Raw genomic sequence first — 18,523 nt, 5'->3', positions numbered from 1 at the left:
TTTCTTTAATAGAACCGTATCCTCAATACATTACCTTAATAAAAAAATTAAATGTTAGGTCATTTTTAAAGACACCACGTTAGATAAATAAACGATTTTCTATACTTTATACTTACTAGTTATTCTGAATATTTACACATCTGTACATTTTATTAAAACCCAATTAAAACAAATAAATAAAACTCGTTCAGAAAGAATTGCGCTTGCAAGCAGCTGTAAGCTCGTTGCAAATGTTGCTGTTGTCAAGTCACATGAACAATATTCGGATGCTGACCAATGATTATGCTCTTTTAAATCATAAATCAATACATATATGTTTTACAAAATATACGATTAAAATGTGAAATTGCGGCTCAAATTGCGCGAATACAGGTTTAAAAAAAATACCTAAAAAATTGCTTTAAAAGCTTGCTCGCTACATGTTAATAGTTCTTCAATAATAAGAAAAGCAAACGATGACATTTCTTCTTATTATATTGCGGGAGACCAATAAATACAAACAACTTCTTAACTTGAAATGAACTTTTTTGTCACTCTGTTTTGTCAGTTGATCTTAAAGTTTTTATCGATAGACATATATTAAAACACGTATAAATATGAAAATCGAACAAACATTAACACAAGAGATTATAACAAAATATTAAAGGTGTAATCTTACTTATTTTTCTTTCTAATTATTTAATACAATTTATTAAACTATTCGGAAATAAAAGCTTTTAAATTTTAGATAATCGTGCTACAAACATTTGGAAAGAAAAACAAAACAATCGGCTTTAGTGGTTATGTACCACTAGCACATGGTTTCCTATTAGTAAATCATAACTACACGTTTCTCAAGTAGTTCGAATGAAAAGTATTTTGATTATGTGATAATTGCATGGTTTCACAATGTAAAGCGTTTGTTGTTTATATAAAACTATCATATGGATTCTATTTCTTATCGAGTACCTGTGTACGTCAAAAGCGCCAGTTGCCACATTTCACGCGCTTATCTTATCTTGCCTGGCTCGAACTGGAAATTTGACGATTCGGCCGGCCCTTCGCCTGCTCATAGCTCATACACCATAAAATGACAGTCACTTAAATTTGAAATCAAGAATCGCTCTGGTCACTGTGGATAAGTTGTCTTAAGTGTCACCGTCAGAGTATCTAAATCGTTGAACTCTCAAAATCGCATTGAAAATTAATTGACCAAGTCAGAAACCTGGAAAAGTAATAAACATTTTTAGATAAATATTTGTGTGCTAAAAATGAAATTATCTGTAAGAGTTCGAGACGAATGGTTTGCAGTACCCGTCAAACCGACGGACAAGATAAGAGGCTTCGGCGATGAGGCGCTACGCCGCTTCTATCGGAACAAGAACTTGGAGAACGACGACCAGAAGGAGAAGGTGTTCGAGGTGCGGAAGGCCAAGGGCGGCGCCATCCTGGATCCCAGTGACTCCATACGCGACATCCTGGATGACAATGATTTCGTTATCGTCGGTATATATTGTTCCTTTTGTACCAACACGAATAGTATATATCTTGTAACCATCGACCTTTTGATAAATGCTAAAGGCAGAATCGGACAGAAGGTGGTTAAACTATTTAAAAATGACAAATTTTATACCTTTTTGAGCTTGTAAATCTATTAATTTTCAAAAAATGCAAATAAATGTGCACCACACAATGCGCTGAAATGTAAAATTTGTAAAGATACCAACATGATTAATATGGAGCTAGTATTGACAGAGCCTTTCGAAAAAAGCAACGACATATATAATGTATACAAAACTGATAGCGGTTAAACAATGAAAAATGACTATGACTGTATAGTCCTATTAAGTTTTTGTAACTCAACCGACTTTTCATAAAGATAAAATCAGAAATCTCAGAATAATGCTGTCTTATGTCAATACAAATGTAATAACGCAGAACAGTTTACTCTTCATTTTTGCTTTATTTCGCATGTTTTGGCGAAACTATACACAGTTGTTTTTATTAGTAAATACAACGCATTGTCGATAACAAATAAAACAATAAGATGTTTCATATTCAACAAACCTTTGCAATGCATACATCTTTGTTGGCAACACTTGGTTAATAACCAATCGTAATCTGACTTAATCGCGTTGTACTTCACGGTCTCGGTGTGTCAAAATGGCCTCACTGTGTCTCGTGTCCATTAGCTTGTTCTTCGGGCCATTGAAGTTGAGCATCCTTTTGTTTGTATAGGTCCTTGAAACAGCTTAACCGCATTCTCGTTTTACATCTTTGACAAGTGTCAGTTATGTACATTGTGCAATGTGCACCCCTTTGTACCCAAACCGGATTTGTCTTCACTATGAAACAGACGAAGTATGTATGCGAGAATAACATTGGATTTTAAAATGCCTCATGCCTACGGTAATTTAGTCTTAATTTTGTTTAAACATTGGACATATTCATTCGTTAGGATCTTCAATTGGTCAATCGGTCCACTGGCGAAATAGACGAAAATTAATGCCTGGCGAATAATAATGGTTTCACAGCATGACGTCTTGTGATATGTTTCAGTCTTGGAAAGTGACATGTCCAATCCAGTGACCGGACCTGCAGAGCCAGTTTACATGGAAGAGAAAATGTATCCATTTCCTCATTTCCTCAATTTGATTTTTTTTGTGAGAACTGTTCTCTTTAAATGCATGGCTTAGTCATTTGTTTTGTTTAAAGTGAATACAAAGTGGCGAAATCTTTCTTTACCGAACAAAAACAAATACAAATCTGCATGAGCACGAGTTTTGGTAGAAATCCAGGACTTTTTTTATATCATATAAGCAATTTTGAGATGTCATTGCCCTTAACGGTTAATCAGTCCATTGTCGAGTACAACGAAAGCAACTGAGGTAAGAAGCGATTACTTACAATTTTTATTTTTTTTAAATATATACAAAATATATATCTCAATAATATTATTAATTTATAAATAAACTTACTTAAAACAGGATATTCACCATTTTATGTGATTATCCTTGTCTCGTAAAGGAGACAAACGCTTAAATGACCTTCAGATGTTTTGGTTCATCATGTACTATTAAATTATGAGATAACGCAATCCAAATTGGTGTGCGTACATAGATCACTGCTTTCCAAATTCAGGTAAGGTCAATATTCTTGGCCGATGCGTTGGGATGTTAAGGTGTTATAAAAGTTATTGCCCTTTGTTGTTTCTCTGATTGTAAAGTTTTACTCATTATGTTCAAGCAATATTTAATAATATATCACATCATGGTTAAATGACATATAATTATACGCATAAGCATACGTATATACATTTACTATTACCGTCTAAAGTATGACAACAATGCTGCAGAGCAATATTCACACAAAAAACAATTCTATATATGACAAAAGCCATGCAATCTTCGAAAATCTAATCAAACATTCATCTGTGTATACAGATAATTAGTTTAATACGTACCTTGAACATGAACTATAATGAGCAAAAGTGATAAAAAATGGTTCGTTTCAATTATAGTACCTGTCTCTGGATGGTAACAGTCTGTCAATAGATGACCTTGTCCGGCTGGGAAAGGGACATTATCTTCTGAAGGTATCGTATTGCATATTAGGTGTTTGCACATCATAGAAAAGGCCGTTTGGTTTTCGATCCAAATATCAATACGAGTTTTTTTTATCATTTTTGTAATGCGTATTATGCAAAAGCAATATCCGATGAAGATTGATATTAAATCAAATGTGAAGTTAAATGCCCCTTACGGAAATTCAAACCAAAGTTGTACTAAATATAGCTTTTATGTAAGAAATCCGATGTTTTCTTCTTATTTAAGGTTAAAACATTCATCATGGTAGCAATATTGACTTGTTTAAGACATATACAAGATAAATTATATAAAATAACATAGCCAGGGAATTAATGAATTTCACGAATGTAAGGAATGGTATCCATACGTGAAAGAATGAAAGCGAGGACAAGATCGTTGATCCATTTTGGCACATGTTTTTGATAACATATCTCATAACTTCCGGTTGTAGATTCTACTGCCATACATCGGGACAGTCATGTTATTTTAGTGACCAAATACGGTTCAATTAAGCACAATTTTTTTTATTTATGCTGCTGCATATAAGTCATTGTTGCCATACGAATTTTGCTTTACCTTGAAAATATTTTAAAACAGATCCCTTTGTTAGTTAAGGTATATGGCGTCATATGGAAATTTCTGTAAGTTTAAGAGTACAGAAAGTAAAGACCGTTTTAAAAAAGCACATTGTATTTTAACAGATACCATCAATTCATTTTGTATAAAGAATATGCAAAAAAAACGTCAATTCAAGTCAAGTCAAGTCAATTTTATTGGCAAATACATTTATACATAGCCAATCAACATACATAATACATGTAATGACGGTGTGCATAAATGCATATACAACAATTGTGATGAAAAGTATGGTGTATATGATGGACATGCAATAATGATTAATGGTTGTGCGAATGTTGACAAAAACACAAAACAACAATAAACAATATACATTTATACATACGTAATACTAATTGTGACTAGATCTTAAATTAAATGCCATTCTAGTAAATTTAGCGAAGTTAAATAATGTTTTTTTTATTCGAAGTAGACATAAGTTGCTTAAATTTTATAATAGAAGACCAGCGTAGATAATATTTAGGTAACAATAGTTTTCTTAAATCTCTATACAATGGACAAATTAACAAAAAATGGTATTCATTCTCAATTACACCCATATTACATCTTGTACATACTCGTTCATTTCTTGGAATATTTCTGTATCTACCTTCTTCAATGAATAGTGAGTGTGCAGAACAGCGAAGTCTAGTCAAACAAATTCTAACCCTATCGTTAACCACAATATCTAAATAGTTTTCAAAATCAAAATTTGATTTGAATAAACGATACGTATCAAGTTTAGGCAAGTTATCAATATCACTAACCCATGTTTGTATACTGATATCCTTTATACGCTGACAAATACAATTAACATCACTAGTGGTTATATCAGATTTATAGTACAAAAAAGGCAATCCTAAATCCTGGAGCAATATCTTGAGCAATATCTTGAGTTTAATACCCCAGTTAGTAATATGCGCATTAACATAAACATCATCGAAATCTAGCAACAATTTATTAAGTAAGGAATCTGGTTTCTGCTTTATTTTGAACCAAAATTTAATGACACGCATCTTTTTTATACACTCTCAAGGAAAACGACCCAGCTCGCCATACACTGCCGCAAACGTACATTGTATTTTAACAGATACCACCAATTCATTTTGTATAAAGAATATGCTAAAAGAACGTCGATTCGTAACGGATATAGTTTATACAGTTTATTTCATCTGTTTTTTTTCACCTAACCTACCCACTAAATTCTAATTTTAAATAATTGTAAGCGTTAAGGTTTATAGGCATGTTTGTTTAAGAGTATTATTATTCAATACGCTAGTTGCGCGTGTAAATATTACTTCGTATTATACCAATTATGAAATGCTAAATTTATAGTATTTGTCATTAAGCTAACACCGGAAGCTGAGCAGGCGGTGAATAAGGCGCGCGCACTTTTAGAGGAAATTCTCAGTCAGAACAAAGGTAAAAAAACACAATGTAAACGTAAATGGGACGGAATTATATTTTTATACTCTATGTATTGCATCCCCAGAGGGAGAAAATTATTAAAAATTCATACAGTCACTCTTTTATATAAAATATTTCGACCACATGCCTTCTTCAGTAAACGAATTTCCAGAAAATGTTACATATAGCGTTTCCTTCTGTTAACAATAATGAACGTCTTTTTATAAGCAACACAACGTTAGATTGTACAAATATCCGACGTTTATTTCCGATTAAATTCACATACAAGCAAGGTTATATGAGATTTTCTTATTTATTGTGTAATCGTTGCTTGTTTGATAAATTAAATGAGTTTTCTCCTTTAGTACTTATTTTTCTTACTTTAAGTATGTGTGTGCATTTATGTACGATATAATGTATTTCACAGTGGTATATGGAATATCCACGGGATTCGGCAAATTTGCCCGGACAGTTATAAGCAAGGATAAACTTGTGTAAGTCAAGATTTAACCCATTTATGCCTAGTGTCTAGAAAAAAGGCATTGGCAAACAGCGTAGACCCAGATGAGACGCCGCATGATGCGGCGTCTCATCAAGGTCTGCGCTGTTTGCTTAAAGTAATTTCTGTAAGAAATATTCTAAATATAGAACTAAATATACTAGACATCCCTAATTTTGGAAATAAATTGATCTAATTTAGAAGATGGAAGAGTCCACTAGGCATAAATGGTTTAATATTATTGAGAAAGGCAACTGACAAAATGACATAGCATTATTATTACATTTATTGTTCTACTACGATCACATAGAAATGATTGATTGTGTTAAAAATCGTCATTGTGAAAACATTTATCTTTTGACGATTTCGGCTTTATTTCAATAGATACATGTTTACGTACATACTTATAAGTAAAAAATATTAGAATAAAACATTTAATATAACATGTTAACGTTTTCGTTTAAACATTTAAAAAATTCTAGTATGTTAACAACTGTATATTTTACATAAATAAAATGCAGTCTGTATACATGTAAACTAATCACTTTCGATCTATAATTAACTGCAATTTGTCGGAAATTAACAAACGACACAAATGTTTAATGTTGATTTGGAAATATCTGCATTTCATTGCATATTTTCAATACATTTAAAATCGTTAAAAACGACGAACAAGTTTGACCGACTTATCTTCCATACTTTTTATAGCGACATTCGTGGAAACAAACTTTCTTTGTTGGTAAAAACCTATGCATGTACAATGAAAGGTGTCGTAATTTACCTGCCATGTGATTTATATAATATAATGAATGTAACTAGACTATAATTTATCAAGAATATTGTTTTGCCATATTACGAGCCCTAATCAGCCATTCTTTTTTTGCAGGGAGCTGCAAGAAAACTTAATTCGCTCTCATGCAGCCGGTAGATCATTATTTCTTGTGACTCCTTTTTTAATGAAAGTGTTCCATTTTTAATACAACCAAATACAAATCCATTTAAAAAAGAAAAGCGATTGCATTATTGCATTTTTTTAAATGCATGTTTTGACAAATAACTTAACTGTCTGTTTTACGGTAAACAATTTGTACATTTATATTTACGGCTCATTTAAAATAATATACATGTATCTTAATTACAACTCGAAGTCGTATGAAGGTCTTCCTAAGTATGATAGGAAAAATAAGCTCGCTATCCTTGTTAGACAGTAACTTGTTTTATTTGGCATGTGTATATAGGCGTTGCTTTTCTCGATACCTACAGGTGTTGGTCCTCCGCTATCACCAGAAAGGACCCGGATGCTGCTGGCTCTGAGAATCAACGTTCTGGCGAAAGGATACAGTGGAATATCCATGGAAACCCTGAAAAAGTACATTGCCGCTTTTAATGGTAGGCAAGAGCTGGTCACCTCATGAGTCTCGTTCTGGCAAAACTGGGCATTAATGCATGTGCGTAAAGTGTCGTCCCAGATTGGCCTGTGCAGTCCGCACAGGCTAATCAGGGACGACACTTTCCGCCTTAATTGCAGTTTTGCTAAGAAGATACTTCATTTAAACGAAAAATGTCATTAAAGCGAAAAGTGTCATCCCTGATAAGCCTTTGCGGACTGCACAGGCTAATCTGGGACGACACTTTACGCTCAAGCATTATGCCCAGTTTTCTCAGAACACGAATCGCATTATCTCACTGAAGCACATCTGGTTTGCAAGCATTTATAACAAATTTCTAAGCATGTCCCGAATGACTCATACCAAATAAGAATCCTGAGTCATTATCCGAATATTCTGTATGCCTTATGCTTCAGAATTGGTCGGCGAATCAATATTGGTTATACAGATGTATATGGAAAATGTCAATGTGGTTAATGGCTTATGTCTAATATAATTGAACAATCATGCATTGTACATGGCTAGTCGCAGGTTCATCTAGCTTTTTCAAGTTTGTTCCTTAATACTATTTTGCCCATTTGCTACATTTATTACATTCATTTCAGTTGCATTTGTGTTTATTAAATCAACATATTTAGGAAAATACCGGTAACTGATGATGCTGTCCATGCGTCATACGATGCCAGCTTTGTTTTCGTGTAGCTTTATATTTGTTCGTAGTACAATGACCATGGTGATCAATGAAGATCCACATAATGTTTGGTTTAGCTTCGTGCCTGCCCTGGGTGCCCGAAAAGGGAACGGTAGGGGCCAGCGGAGACCTGGCCCCGCTTTCGCATCTCGCGCTAGGCATGATGGGAGAGGGAAAGATGTGGAGTCCCAAAAGCGGCTGGGCCGATGCCAAATACGTAAGCAGTAACGATTGGTCATGCGCACACAAGAACAAATTTCGATCTTTTTTTAAAGGTGCAATTCAAACGTAAGATAGATTCCTTTAAGTATGTGGACTAATCGAAATTGTTTTAATGCCAGATTTTTAAGATTTGATATCTTTTTCTTTTTGTAAATTCCATTTATGTGTTAGATTGTCCAATAAAATAAATGCAATACAGATTCGACCGATCGTTATACTTTTCGCTGTGTCAAGACATAAAAACGCACAAATCATCGTGAAAAGCAATACGTTTAGTGAATATGAAATTGTTAGTGTATTAAACAATGTCATTTTTGACATACTTAGTAGATCGATGACTATTGAGTGTCAATGTTTGCCATAAAACAAATATTGAGTAAATGTCTAGATAAGTGATGCGTTGACCCGTCAATAGTGTATCGCTTGGAATCGTGAAAGCGGATAATTTAGGCAGCCTTTACTGAAGCCTTATTTACTTGTCTTTCAGGTTTTGGAATTCAACAATCTGGAACCGATCAAGCTTGGACCGAAAGAGGTAAACGCAAAAGAAATATTATTTAACTTCTGTTTTGACTCAATCCGTCATTGCATTATTATGCACTAAAGACCATTTTAGTGAAATCGGATCTATTAGACATATTATTAAACATATTTTTGTCATTGCAAAAATGTATGTGTTTTGTTTCTTTGGTAGGGCCTTGCTTTGATCAACGGTACACAACTCATAACCTCCCTTGGAGCGGAAGGTGCGTTGATTCCATCATTCCATCGGCAGCAATTTAACTTATTGCATATATTACACATGCATCATATAAGTGCATTTTTGATAAGATTATTGCGTGGACGACAGCAATTGACATGCCACGAGATTATGACTATAACTAACGAAACCTCATATTTTAAATGTTACTTCAATTTAAGGTTGCTAACATTTCATAAACGTATAATAATAATAACAACGTCAACAACAACAACAATAATAATAATAATAATAATAATACTATTAATACTACTAATACTAATAATAAATATAATAATAATAATAATAATAATAATAATAATAATAATAATAATAATAATAATAATAATAGTAATAATAATAATTATTATTATTATAGTAATTGTTATTACAATAACTATTATCAGTGTTATTATTATAATATTTAAATAAGCATTATCTAAAGTTGCGTTCTATCATGTATAGAATGCAGAATCATGTAGGTCAAACGGCGTTTATAATGTTCAATATTATGTACATAAAGACAAAAAGAGAGTGAATAAAATTTAAAGACAACGGAAAAATGTGATTTCAGCTGTGGAGCGTGCGGGCGCCATCTGTCGCCAAGCGGATGTGATAGCGGCGCTGTCGCTGGAAGTGCTTAAGGGGACGACCCGTGCATTCGACAGCAGTGAGTTAGATACATAGATCATTTTGACCAAATATAATTAAGATTGTATAATACAGTCGATGCTTTATCCTTGGAGCAAAAGCCATGCTTTACTGTAAACCTTTATTAACGAAAATACTGGGAAACATCCAACGTGTAAACTTGCCGATCGAACAAGTATATAAATTCATCATACATTTACATCAGACAGCATTTAATTATTCATTCTGTTAGGTCTGTATATGATGACATTATATCTAATCAGTTCATTCATAACGCGTTTACCGATGTATTACAGACATCCACAATGTTCGGCCGCATCCGGGTCAAATCCGCGTTGCCAGGCGACTAAGAGGACTCTTGCATTCGGAGACCCATCCGTCTGAAATAGCCGGTAGTTACTTAACTTTCAAATTTATACACCCTCTCAAATTGGTTTGGAACCTTTAAAAGCTGTTTTATACCAATACGTATAGCAGATCACACGAGTTGGGCGAAATACAATGTAACGTATCATACTATTTCAGAAAGTCATCGTTTCTGTGACCGGGTGCAGGATGCATACACTCTTCGCTGCGCACCACAGGTTACAGAAAACATTTTTAATAAATGCCTGCGTTCACTCTTATGAAAAACGACGAACGCCACGAGTTTCATGTCTGGTGCCTTTTTATCAATAAAATCGCATTGGAAATGTTTCGTTCTAATGCATTTAACACGATGACCTTTTAATTTTAATATGTTGTGTTCGTATTATCACTGCACCGAGACATTGGTTGACGATTAATTTCCATCAATTCAGAAGCTGTATCACATGCGTTACGTTCCAAACAATATGTTAATAGAATCAAGAAAGGCAATATATTGAAGCTGGTATAATAATTTATTAAAAATGTGTCTATTGGTTTAACTTCCATCATCACTTACAGTCAATGAGTATGTAAAACAAACAGTTGTTCCATCTACTGGTACTTGACTACATGTATTGAATGAGCCTCTTTCTTGGAAAGTAGTGCTTGATGCATGTGCGTTAAGTGTCGTCACAGATAAGCCTGTGCAGTCCGCATGTTTAATCAGGGGACGACACTTTTCGCATAAACTGGATATGTGCTCAGAAATTACTTCTTAAAACAAAAACAAAATCCATAAACGCTGAAAATGTCGTCCCTGATTAGCCTGTGCGAACTGGGGCGACACTTTACGCCCATGCATTAAGCCCAGTTGTCATAGAACGAGGCTCAAATATATAAGGTACTTCCGCCGCAGGTTCACGGCATTTCGAACGACACGGTCGACTTCGTGCGCGGAGTGATCACCACGGAGATTAACAGTGCCACGGACAACCCTGTATCCATTTGTGTATGCTCAAAATAAAAGCGCTGCGCGATCTTTAATTTGATAGCGGTTGATTGATCTGTTGAACAACATTTAGATTGATTTTATGACATTCAATGTTTAATGTAATGCTTTGAAATTACATCAATAGTAAGAAGACAGCAGAAGTGTACATACCCGTTGTTAAGGGTTATTACCCTTTGACCAATGAACATGTTAACGTACACGTATAGCACATATATATTATGAAATCGCCGTCACATTTAGAAATGAGAATATCGTGTAAAACTTAAACTTAAGCAACAAATGAGGTAAGCATATGATACATTTTAGCTTATTGGTTTTATCTTAACTTAAGTAAAAGATGGTCTTTGCCGAGCATGGGGAAATAATCTCAGGTGGTAATTTCCATGGAGAGTATCCCGCAAAAGTAAGTCTATCGCAAGAGTATATATTCCGCAATTTTTTTTTAATCGCCAAACATAGGAATATTTTGCCCCAAAAAAAATGAATTATCTATGTGTCAATATGTATCCTTAATGTTGAGGTATACAAGAATAGACATCATTTCTTTGCATAAACAGATAAATAGGTTAGAATTTTAAATATCTTACCAAAGCATAACGTTATAATTATATGTATTCATCAGATTTGCGTTGGTTATTATAGTTTTGTCGTTATTGGAATAAAAATTGTAACGACCACAGGTGATTAGGGTTTAAATAATAACTGAATCAAAATCATATATTTGGCAACTTATGGTTTACCCTTTAAACATTGTGACACGTTTTTTTCAGGTCTTAGACTATCTTGCGATTGGTGTTCACGAGCTTGCGAACATTAGCGAGAGGAGGACAGAGCGTCTGGTCAATCCAGGTACGTACATTAGCGAGAGGAGGACAGAGCGTCTGGTCAATCCAGGTACGTACATTAGCGAGAGGAGGACAGAGCGTCTGGTCAATCCAGGTACGTAACATTAGCGAGAGGAGGACAGAGCGTCTGGTCAATCCAGGTACGTACATTAGCGAGAGGAGGACAGAGCGTCTGGTCAATCCAGGTACGTAACATTAGCGAGAGGAGGACAGAGCGTCTGGTCAATCCAGGTACGTACATTAGCGAGAGGAGGACAGAGCGTCTGGTCAATCCAGGTACGTAACATTAGCGAGAGGAGGACAGAGCGTCTGGTCAATCCAGGTACGTGCCATATGTTCACATTAGCGAGAGGAGGACAGAGCGTCTGGTCAATCCAGGTACGTGCCATATGTTGACATTAGCGAGAGGAGGACAGAGCGTCTGGTCAATCCAGGTACGTGCCATATGTTGACATTAGCGAGAGGAGGACAGAGCGTCTGGTCAATCCAGGTACGTGCCATATGTTGACATTAGCGAGAGGAGGACAGAGCGTCTGGTCAATCCAGGTACGTGCCATATGTTGACATTAGCGAGAGGAGGACAGAGCGTCTGGTCAATCCAGGTACGTGCCATATGTTGACATTAGCGAGAGGAGGACAGAGCGTCTGGTCAATCCAGGTACGTGCCATATGTTGACATTAGCGAGAGGAGGACAGAGCGTCTGGTCAATCCAGGTACGTGCCATATGTTCACATTACAAATGTACACATTAGCGAGAGGAGGACAGAGCGTCTGGTCAATCCAGGTACGTAACATTCGCGAGAGGAGGACAGAGCGTCTGGTCAATCCAGGTACGTGCCATATGTTCACATTACAAATGTACACATGCAATCATGGTGTCTTAATATGTAGAAGATTTATGTAGATTTTACCGTCAATCTTAAGTTAATACATATGCCTTGTTTATGCATCAATACGGGTCTAAAATCAATTAAGCATAATTAGTAATTTAGTGTAGTGATTGTTTTTCACCGCAGAGAAGTTACATACATTTTTTAAAGCTGCTGGTCATAGCAAAACGGAAGACCTCTATATAATTAAATTCCCGATGTGAGCTTGTATTTCATCAATTGAAATGTAGCATGTTATATCGACAGTGTTTATATCGAATACTTTGTTATAGCTTACAGCGAGCTTCCTGCCTTTCTCACACCTGATGGTGGCCTCAACTCTGGCTTCATGATTGCCCACTGCACGGCTGCCGCGCTGGGTAAGTTACAAACCACAAACGGAATCCACTAAACTCTGGCTTCATGATTTCCCACTGCACGACTTCCGCGCTGGGTAAGTTACAAACCACAAACGGAATCCATATATTCCTCACTCTGAAAAAACGGGGCTTGATGCATAAGCGTAAAGTGTCGCCCTAGATTAGACTGTGCAGATTTAATATGGACGACTCTTTTCGCTCCCATAGTATTTTTCGTTCAAAGGTTATCTCTACTTACCAAAAATCAAGTTTAGCCGGATTTTTTAACTTATTAACCTATGCGGACTGCACAGGCTAATATCAGCGACACTACGCAAATCCATCAAGCCTGCTAATCTCAGCGACACTACGCATATCCATCAAGCCTGCTAATCTCATTGACACTACGCATATCCATCAAGCCTGCTAATCTCATTGACACTACGCATATCCATCAAGCCTGCTTATCTCAGCGACACTACGCATATCCATCAAGCCTGCTAATATCAGCGACACTACGCAAATCCATCAAGCCTGCTAATCTCAGCGACACTACGCATATCCATCAAGCCTGCTTATCTCAGCGACACTACGCATATCCATCAAGCCTGCTAATCTCATTTACACTACGCATATCCATCAAGCCTGCTAATCTCAGCGACACTACGCATATCCATCAAGCCTGCTAGTCTCAGCGACACTACGCATATCCATCAAGCCTGCTAATCTCATCGACACTACGCATATCCATCAAGCCTGCTAATCTCATCGACACTACGCATATCCATCAAGCCTGCTAATCTCATTGACACTACGCATATCCATCAAGCCTGCTAATCTCAGCGACACTACGCAAATCCATCAAGAGTGCTAATCTCAGCGACACTACGCATATCCATCAAGCCTGCTAATCTCAGCGACACTACGCATATCCATCAAGCCTGCTTATCTCAGCGACACTACGCATATACATCAAGCCTGCTGATCTCAGCGACACTACGCATATCCATCAAGCCTGCTAATCTCAGCGACACTACGCATATCCATCAAGCCTGCTAATCTCAGCGACACTACGCATATCCATCAAGCCTGCTTATCTCAGCGACACTACGCATATCAATCAAGCCTGCTAATCTCAGCGACACTACGCATATCAATCAAGCCTGCTAATCTCAGCGACACTACGCATATCCATCAATCCTGCTTATCTCAGCGACACTACGCATATCCATCAAGCCTGCTTATCTCAGCGACACTACGCATATCAATCAAGCCTGCTTATCTCAGCGACACTACGCATATACATCAAGCCTGCTTATCTCAGCGACACTACGCATATCCATCAAGCCTGCTTATCTCAGCGACACTACGCATATACATCAAGCCTGCTAATCTCAACGACACTACGCATATCCATCAAGCCTGCTAATCTCAGCGACACTACGCATATCCATCAAGCCTGCTTATCTCAGCGACACTACGCATATACATCAAGCCTGCTTATCTCAGCGACACTACGCATATACATCAAGCCTGCTTATCTCAGCGACACTACGCATATCCATCAAGCCTGCTAATCTCAGCGACACTACGCATATCCATCAAGCCTCGTTCCCGAGAGCGAGGCTCGTATAAAGCTCTAGGTATACCTTGGGGTTGATGGGGTTATTATTGTATAAACATGTAGCAGATGAAATCGTGTTAATATACAGTTTTGCAGAGCATTGTAAAATTGTCCTCGTCAAATTTCTCAAAATTCAAAGACGGCCATTCAAAACGCCTAAAGTTGGATGATTGGCTCGTATAATATACGTTTAAATTATAATAAAAAAGTTGTTGTATTCACGGCCTTGACAATCTTATTATGTGCGTTCAGTTTCGGAAAACAAGGTGCTCTGTCATCCGGCCTCGGTGGATTCCTTGACAACAAGCGCCGGAACCGAGGATCACGTGTCAATGGGCGGTTTCTCCGCGAGGAAGGCGTTGACTGTCGTGGAGCACGTGGAGCAAGGTGTGCTTTTGTGGATTCTTGACACATAACATTCGAATAAATGTCATTTTTATTATGCAAACGGTAAACAGGAACCTTGCAATGAAATACATGTACATCACTGATACACGGGTCTTTGTTACAAAAGCGTTATTTAACATTTATGTACTGTTATTAATCTTATGATGTTTTATTTTATTTTTTAAAGAACTTGATGAGTATTGTGTAGTATTGATGAATAAATAAAGTTATTATGATTGTACCGCATTTGTTCTCATATAAATTCCAGTACTCGCTATCGAGCTGCTGTGCGCCTGTCAAGCGATCGAGTTTCTTCGGCCCCTGAAAACTACAGCACCATTAGAGGCCGTGTATAAACTTGTTAGAAGTGTTGTTGGGTACGTACTTGTAAACGCGATACACGAAAACAGTACCAAATCCTCGTTTAAAATATTTATTCACTAAATATTTTCGCAGTAACTATGAACATTAACAATCTTTAAACATGTTATATTCAAGTGATAATAAGCGTCAATTTTGCTTCTTGCATTTGGTGATAGATTTAATAAATGTTGATACCTCCACGAACGATATTATTAAGCTCCTTAGCTTCGTTATACTTGAAATGAACTTTCTAGTCTTGCTATACGTGTTTTCAAGTACATTTGAACTGTTATAAGTGGTAAATAATATCGCAATAGCATCGCATCGATCGACGTCAAATCGGTTGCTAAGGAACATAATCAATAAACAAGAAAATGAATAACACGTAGATATGCTCACAATTAATATGTTTCAGTCCGTGGGTAAAGGACCGCTACATGTCACCAGACATTGACGCAGTCTGGAAACTTTTGCAAGAGGAAAAGGTATGCATACGGCCAAAATAGTGATTTGTTTCCGCTTACATCGCTCGAACAATTAGTGTTTGTATAATGGCTTGACTTTGCTTTTCGTGTGTTCAGGGATCTACTAGTATACATTGGGGCTAGATGTAATATCGCACCACTTGATTGCATAATGATTGTCTAGTGGTACATATAGGGTATTTCCTTTGGGGATGATAGTTCCAACCTTTCATTCCTCAAAATTGGTAGGAACTCTGCCAGTTGGTCTGGAGCTGTTTGAAGCTCTGTGTCCAGGAAAGCATGGCTTATATCACAGCTAGCCCCTTTATCTAAGCCCTATCCGCCACCTGGGGAGCCGCTGAGTTTGAAGTGGTCGCCCCATTGCCATATTTGGTAGACCCTAGCCCAGATTAACATATTAACGATTCCCCACTTTCATAAGAATTTGAAATGACATTCAGAATTCATCCCTAGCTATGTGTACCATTATTTATGTTTTTTATTTAAAGTAAATTTAGAGAATATGCTCACAAGTGACTGAAAGTACCTCAAACTCGCAAAAATGAGTCGTGTTCTGAGAAAATTGGGCTTAATGCATTTGCGTAAAGTTTCGTCCCAGATTAGACTGTGCAGTCCGCACAGGCTTATCAGGGACGACACTTTCCGCTTGTATGGTATTTTTCGTTTAAAGGAAGTCCCTTCTTACCGAAAATCTTGTTAAGGCGGAAAGTGTCGTCCCTGATTAGCCTGTGCGGACTGCACAGGCTAATCTGGGATGACACTTTACGCACATGCCTTATGCCCAGTTTTCTCAAAACGCGACTCAAATAATTGAAAACTCAACATGGAATATCCAAAACAAAGTTTAGGGTCGGCACCAAATATTAGGATCCGTCGGATAAGTGGAACCAAACTACTTTTTACGCCTATTTGAACGATCAGCGGTTCGTACAGTCTTATCAGGGACGACACTTTCCGCTTAAACTGGATTTTCGTTTAAAATAAACTTGCTTAAAACGAAAACGATTGAAGCCCATGCATTCGGATGAGTTCTCCCAGAACGAGGATTTATAAAATTTTTGTATTTATTCAGGTCTGGCAGGTGTCGAAGCAGTATATTGACAATTACCACGCCGTTCAGGACGTGGAGACGCGCGTAATGTCTCCCACCACCACCATGAATGCGGATGGGCCTGTCCAGAAACGCCGCAGAGTGGTGTCCGAGCGTAAAAACAAGTCTTAAGAGAATCGTGATACCGATGGCTTACGATGATTTTGAACATGAACATGTGTATAATAATATGAATGTGACGGTTTTTTGGCAAAATAACTACCATGTGTATTATTATGCTCTCTTTTTTCAGTCGTTTGCTGACATGTTTTTAAATATTTGTGTCTTCAAGTTGTTTTACGGCGGTTATAATCAATTATGTTCAAATGATATAATAATGTACATGCTTCGTATAAAATAAATGGTTTTCGTTCTGTGTTGTCAGTTGTGTATACGTAACGTACCAACAGTCGGAGATATAAGACATACTTGAACTAAAGTTTCAATTTACAAAGAGTGTTAAGTACTCTTGCAAGTGCGTGCGATGGTACAGTTTTGCGTATTGCATTATGTAGTTCAAGAACCGAGGTTGTGAAGTTAAGGGTTGGGACACAATTCCTACGATTATATTGAGCAAAAACTAAATAAATTTATTATTATCAATTACGACGAACTGTGCACGTTTTACATCCATTGTGTAATCCGACTTTATAAAGTAAACATGAACTTATTAAAATTATTACCGAAGTTAAAGTATACAAGTTGTTTGATATACTTAATGTATTCATCATAAGTCTGTGGCAAGTGTTCTGGTGTACTGCCGCCGTCACTCTTCTTAATCCGCCACCCCGTCCAAGGAAACATTTCTTAAACGTCGGTTATGAGATCGATGCAAACTTAACAGCACAGTCACATGTTTTCTTTATCAATCGATCATTCAAATACTTGCAGCAGTAACATTCTTGTCTATGGCTCCTAAACGTAATAAAAGAAACACGTTCGGGGATTCTATGTGTCATACTGTGCCTCAATATGCTTGACACGTTTATATGTTTAAATGGAACAATATTTATTAAGCAGATACGTTCACCTTTTCTTTATGCATTTTCCGCTTTTTCGTTTAAAAAAATTCTATGACTCTTTGCGAAAATCCAGTTAGGCGAAAAGAGTAGGACGTGATTAGCCTGTGATGATAGCACAGGCTAAGCTTTGGCGACACTTAACGCGCATGATTCAACCCAGAGCGAGTGTCACATGTAAGACAGTGAATGTCAAGACGTTCAAAAATGCATTTGTTTGTCCCAAACCAGTGCAATACTTGTAGGACTCTCTCTAAAAAAATCAAATATTACTAAACTAGCATTATAAGACATTGAAACGCCGTATAAATAATACAATGTGTATTATTATTGACACTTGAAT

At 36.6% G+C, this 18,523-nt stretch overlaps 1 protein-coding gene and 1 long non-coding RNA gene across 2 annotated transcripts; both read left to right on the top strand.

Moving 5' to 3' along the window:
* The first annotated feature begins 1,049 nt into the window (after positions 1 to 1,049).
* LOC127877362 (histidine ammonia-lyase-like) lies at positions 1,050 to 17,535 on the top strand. The gene is made up of 22 exons (XM_052423116.1): positions 1,050 to 1,485; positions 2,539 to 2,605; positions 2,837 to 2,867; positions 3,500 to 3,574; positions 5,531 to 5,603; positions 6,016 to 6,082; positions 6,974 to 7,011; positions 7,351 to 7,476; positions 8,244 to 8,383; positions 8,876 to 8,923; positions 9,083 to 9,134; positions 9,702 to 9,797; positions 10,075 to 10,170; positions 10,304 to 10,362; positions 11,043 to 11,123; positions 11,476 to 11,541; positions 11,909 to 11,987; positions 13,147 to 13,233; positions 15,089 to 15,223; positions 15,492 to 15,600; positions 16,002 to 16,071; positions 17,144 to 17,535. The coding sequence occupies exons 1-22, from the start codon at positions 1,251 to 1,253 to the stop codon at positions 17,291 to 17,293; spliced, it is 1,980 nt and encodes a 659-aa protein (XP_052279076.1). The 5' UTR covers positions 1,050 to 1,250; the 3' UTR covers positions 17,294 to 17,535.
* Positions 12,067 to 13,129, top strand: LOC127865060 (uncharacterized). Its single transcript, XR_008042463.1, has 3 exons — positions 12,067 to 12,214; positions 12,260 to 12,305; positions 12,815 to 13,129. It is a non-coding gene; the product is annotated as an uncharacterized LOC127865060 (long non-coding RNA).
* Positions 17,536 to 18,523: the final 988 nt, after the last annotated feature.

Source organism: Dreissena polymorpha, chromosome 1, assembly GCF_020536995.1.
Source record: "Dreissena polymorpha isolate Duluth1 chromosome 1, UMN_Dpol_1.0, whole genome shotgun sequence".
In the NCBI taxonomy this organism is placed as follows: Eukaryota; Metazoa; Mollusca; class Bivalvia; order Myida; family Dreissenidae; genus Dreissena; species Dreissena polymorpha.
The sequence above is the reverse complement of the archived record's forward strand: the minus strand, read 5'-3'. Positions and strand labels throughout refer to the sequence as shown.

Bases quoted from the DNA above. Each gene is read 5' to 3' on its own strand.
- LOC127877362 (XM_052423116.1), top strand. From the start codon at position 1,251: ATGAAATTATCTGTAAGAGTTCGAGACGAATGGTTTGCAGTACCCGTC. The intron at 8,384-8,875 runs GTAAGCAGTAAC...CTTGTCTTTCAG, and splicing joins GCTGGGCCGATGCCAAATAC to GTTTTGGAATTCAACAATCT. The intron at 15,224-15,491 runs GTGTGCTTTTGT...TATAAATTCCAG, and splicing joins CGTGGAGCACGTGGAGCAAG to TACTCGCTATCGAGCTGCTG.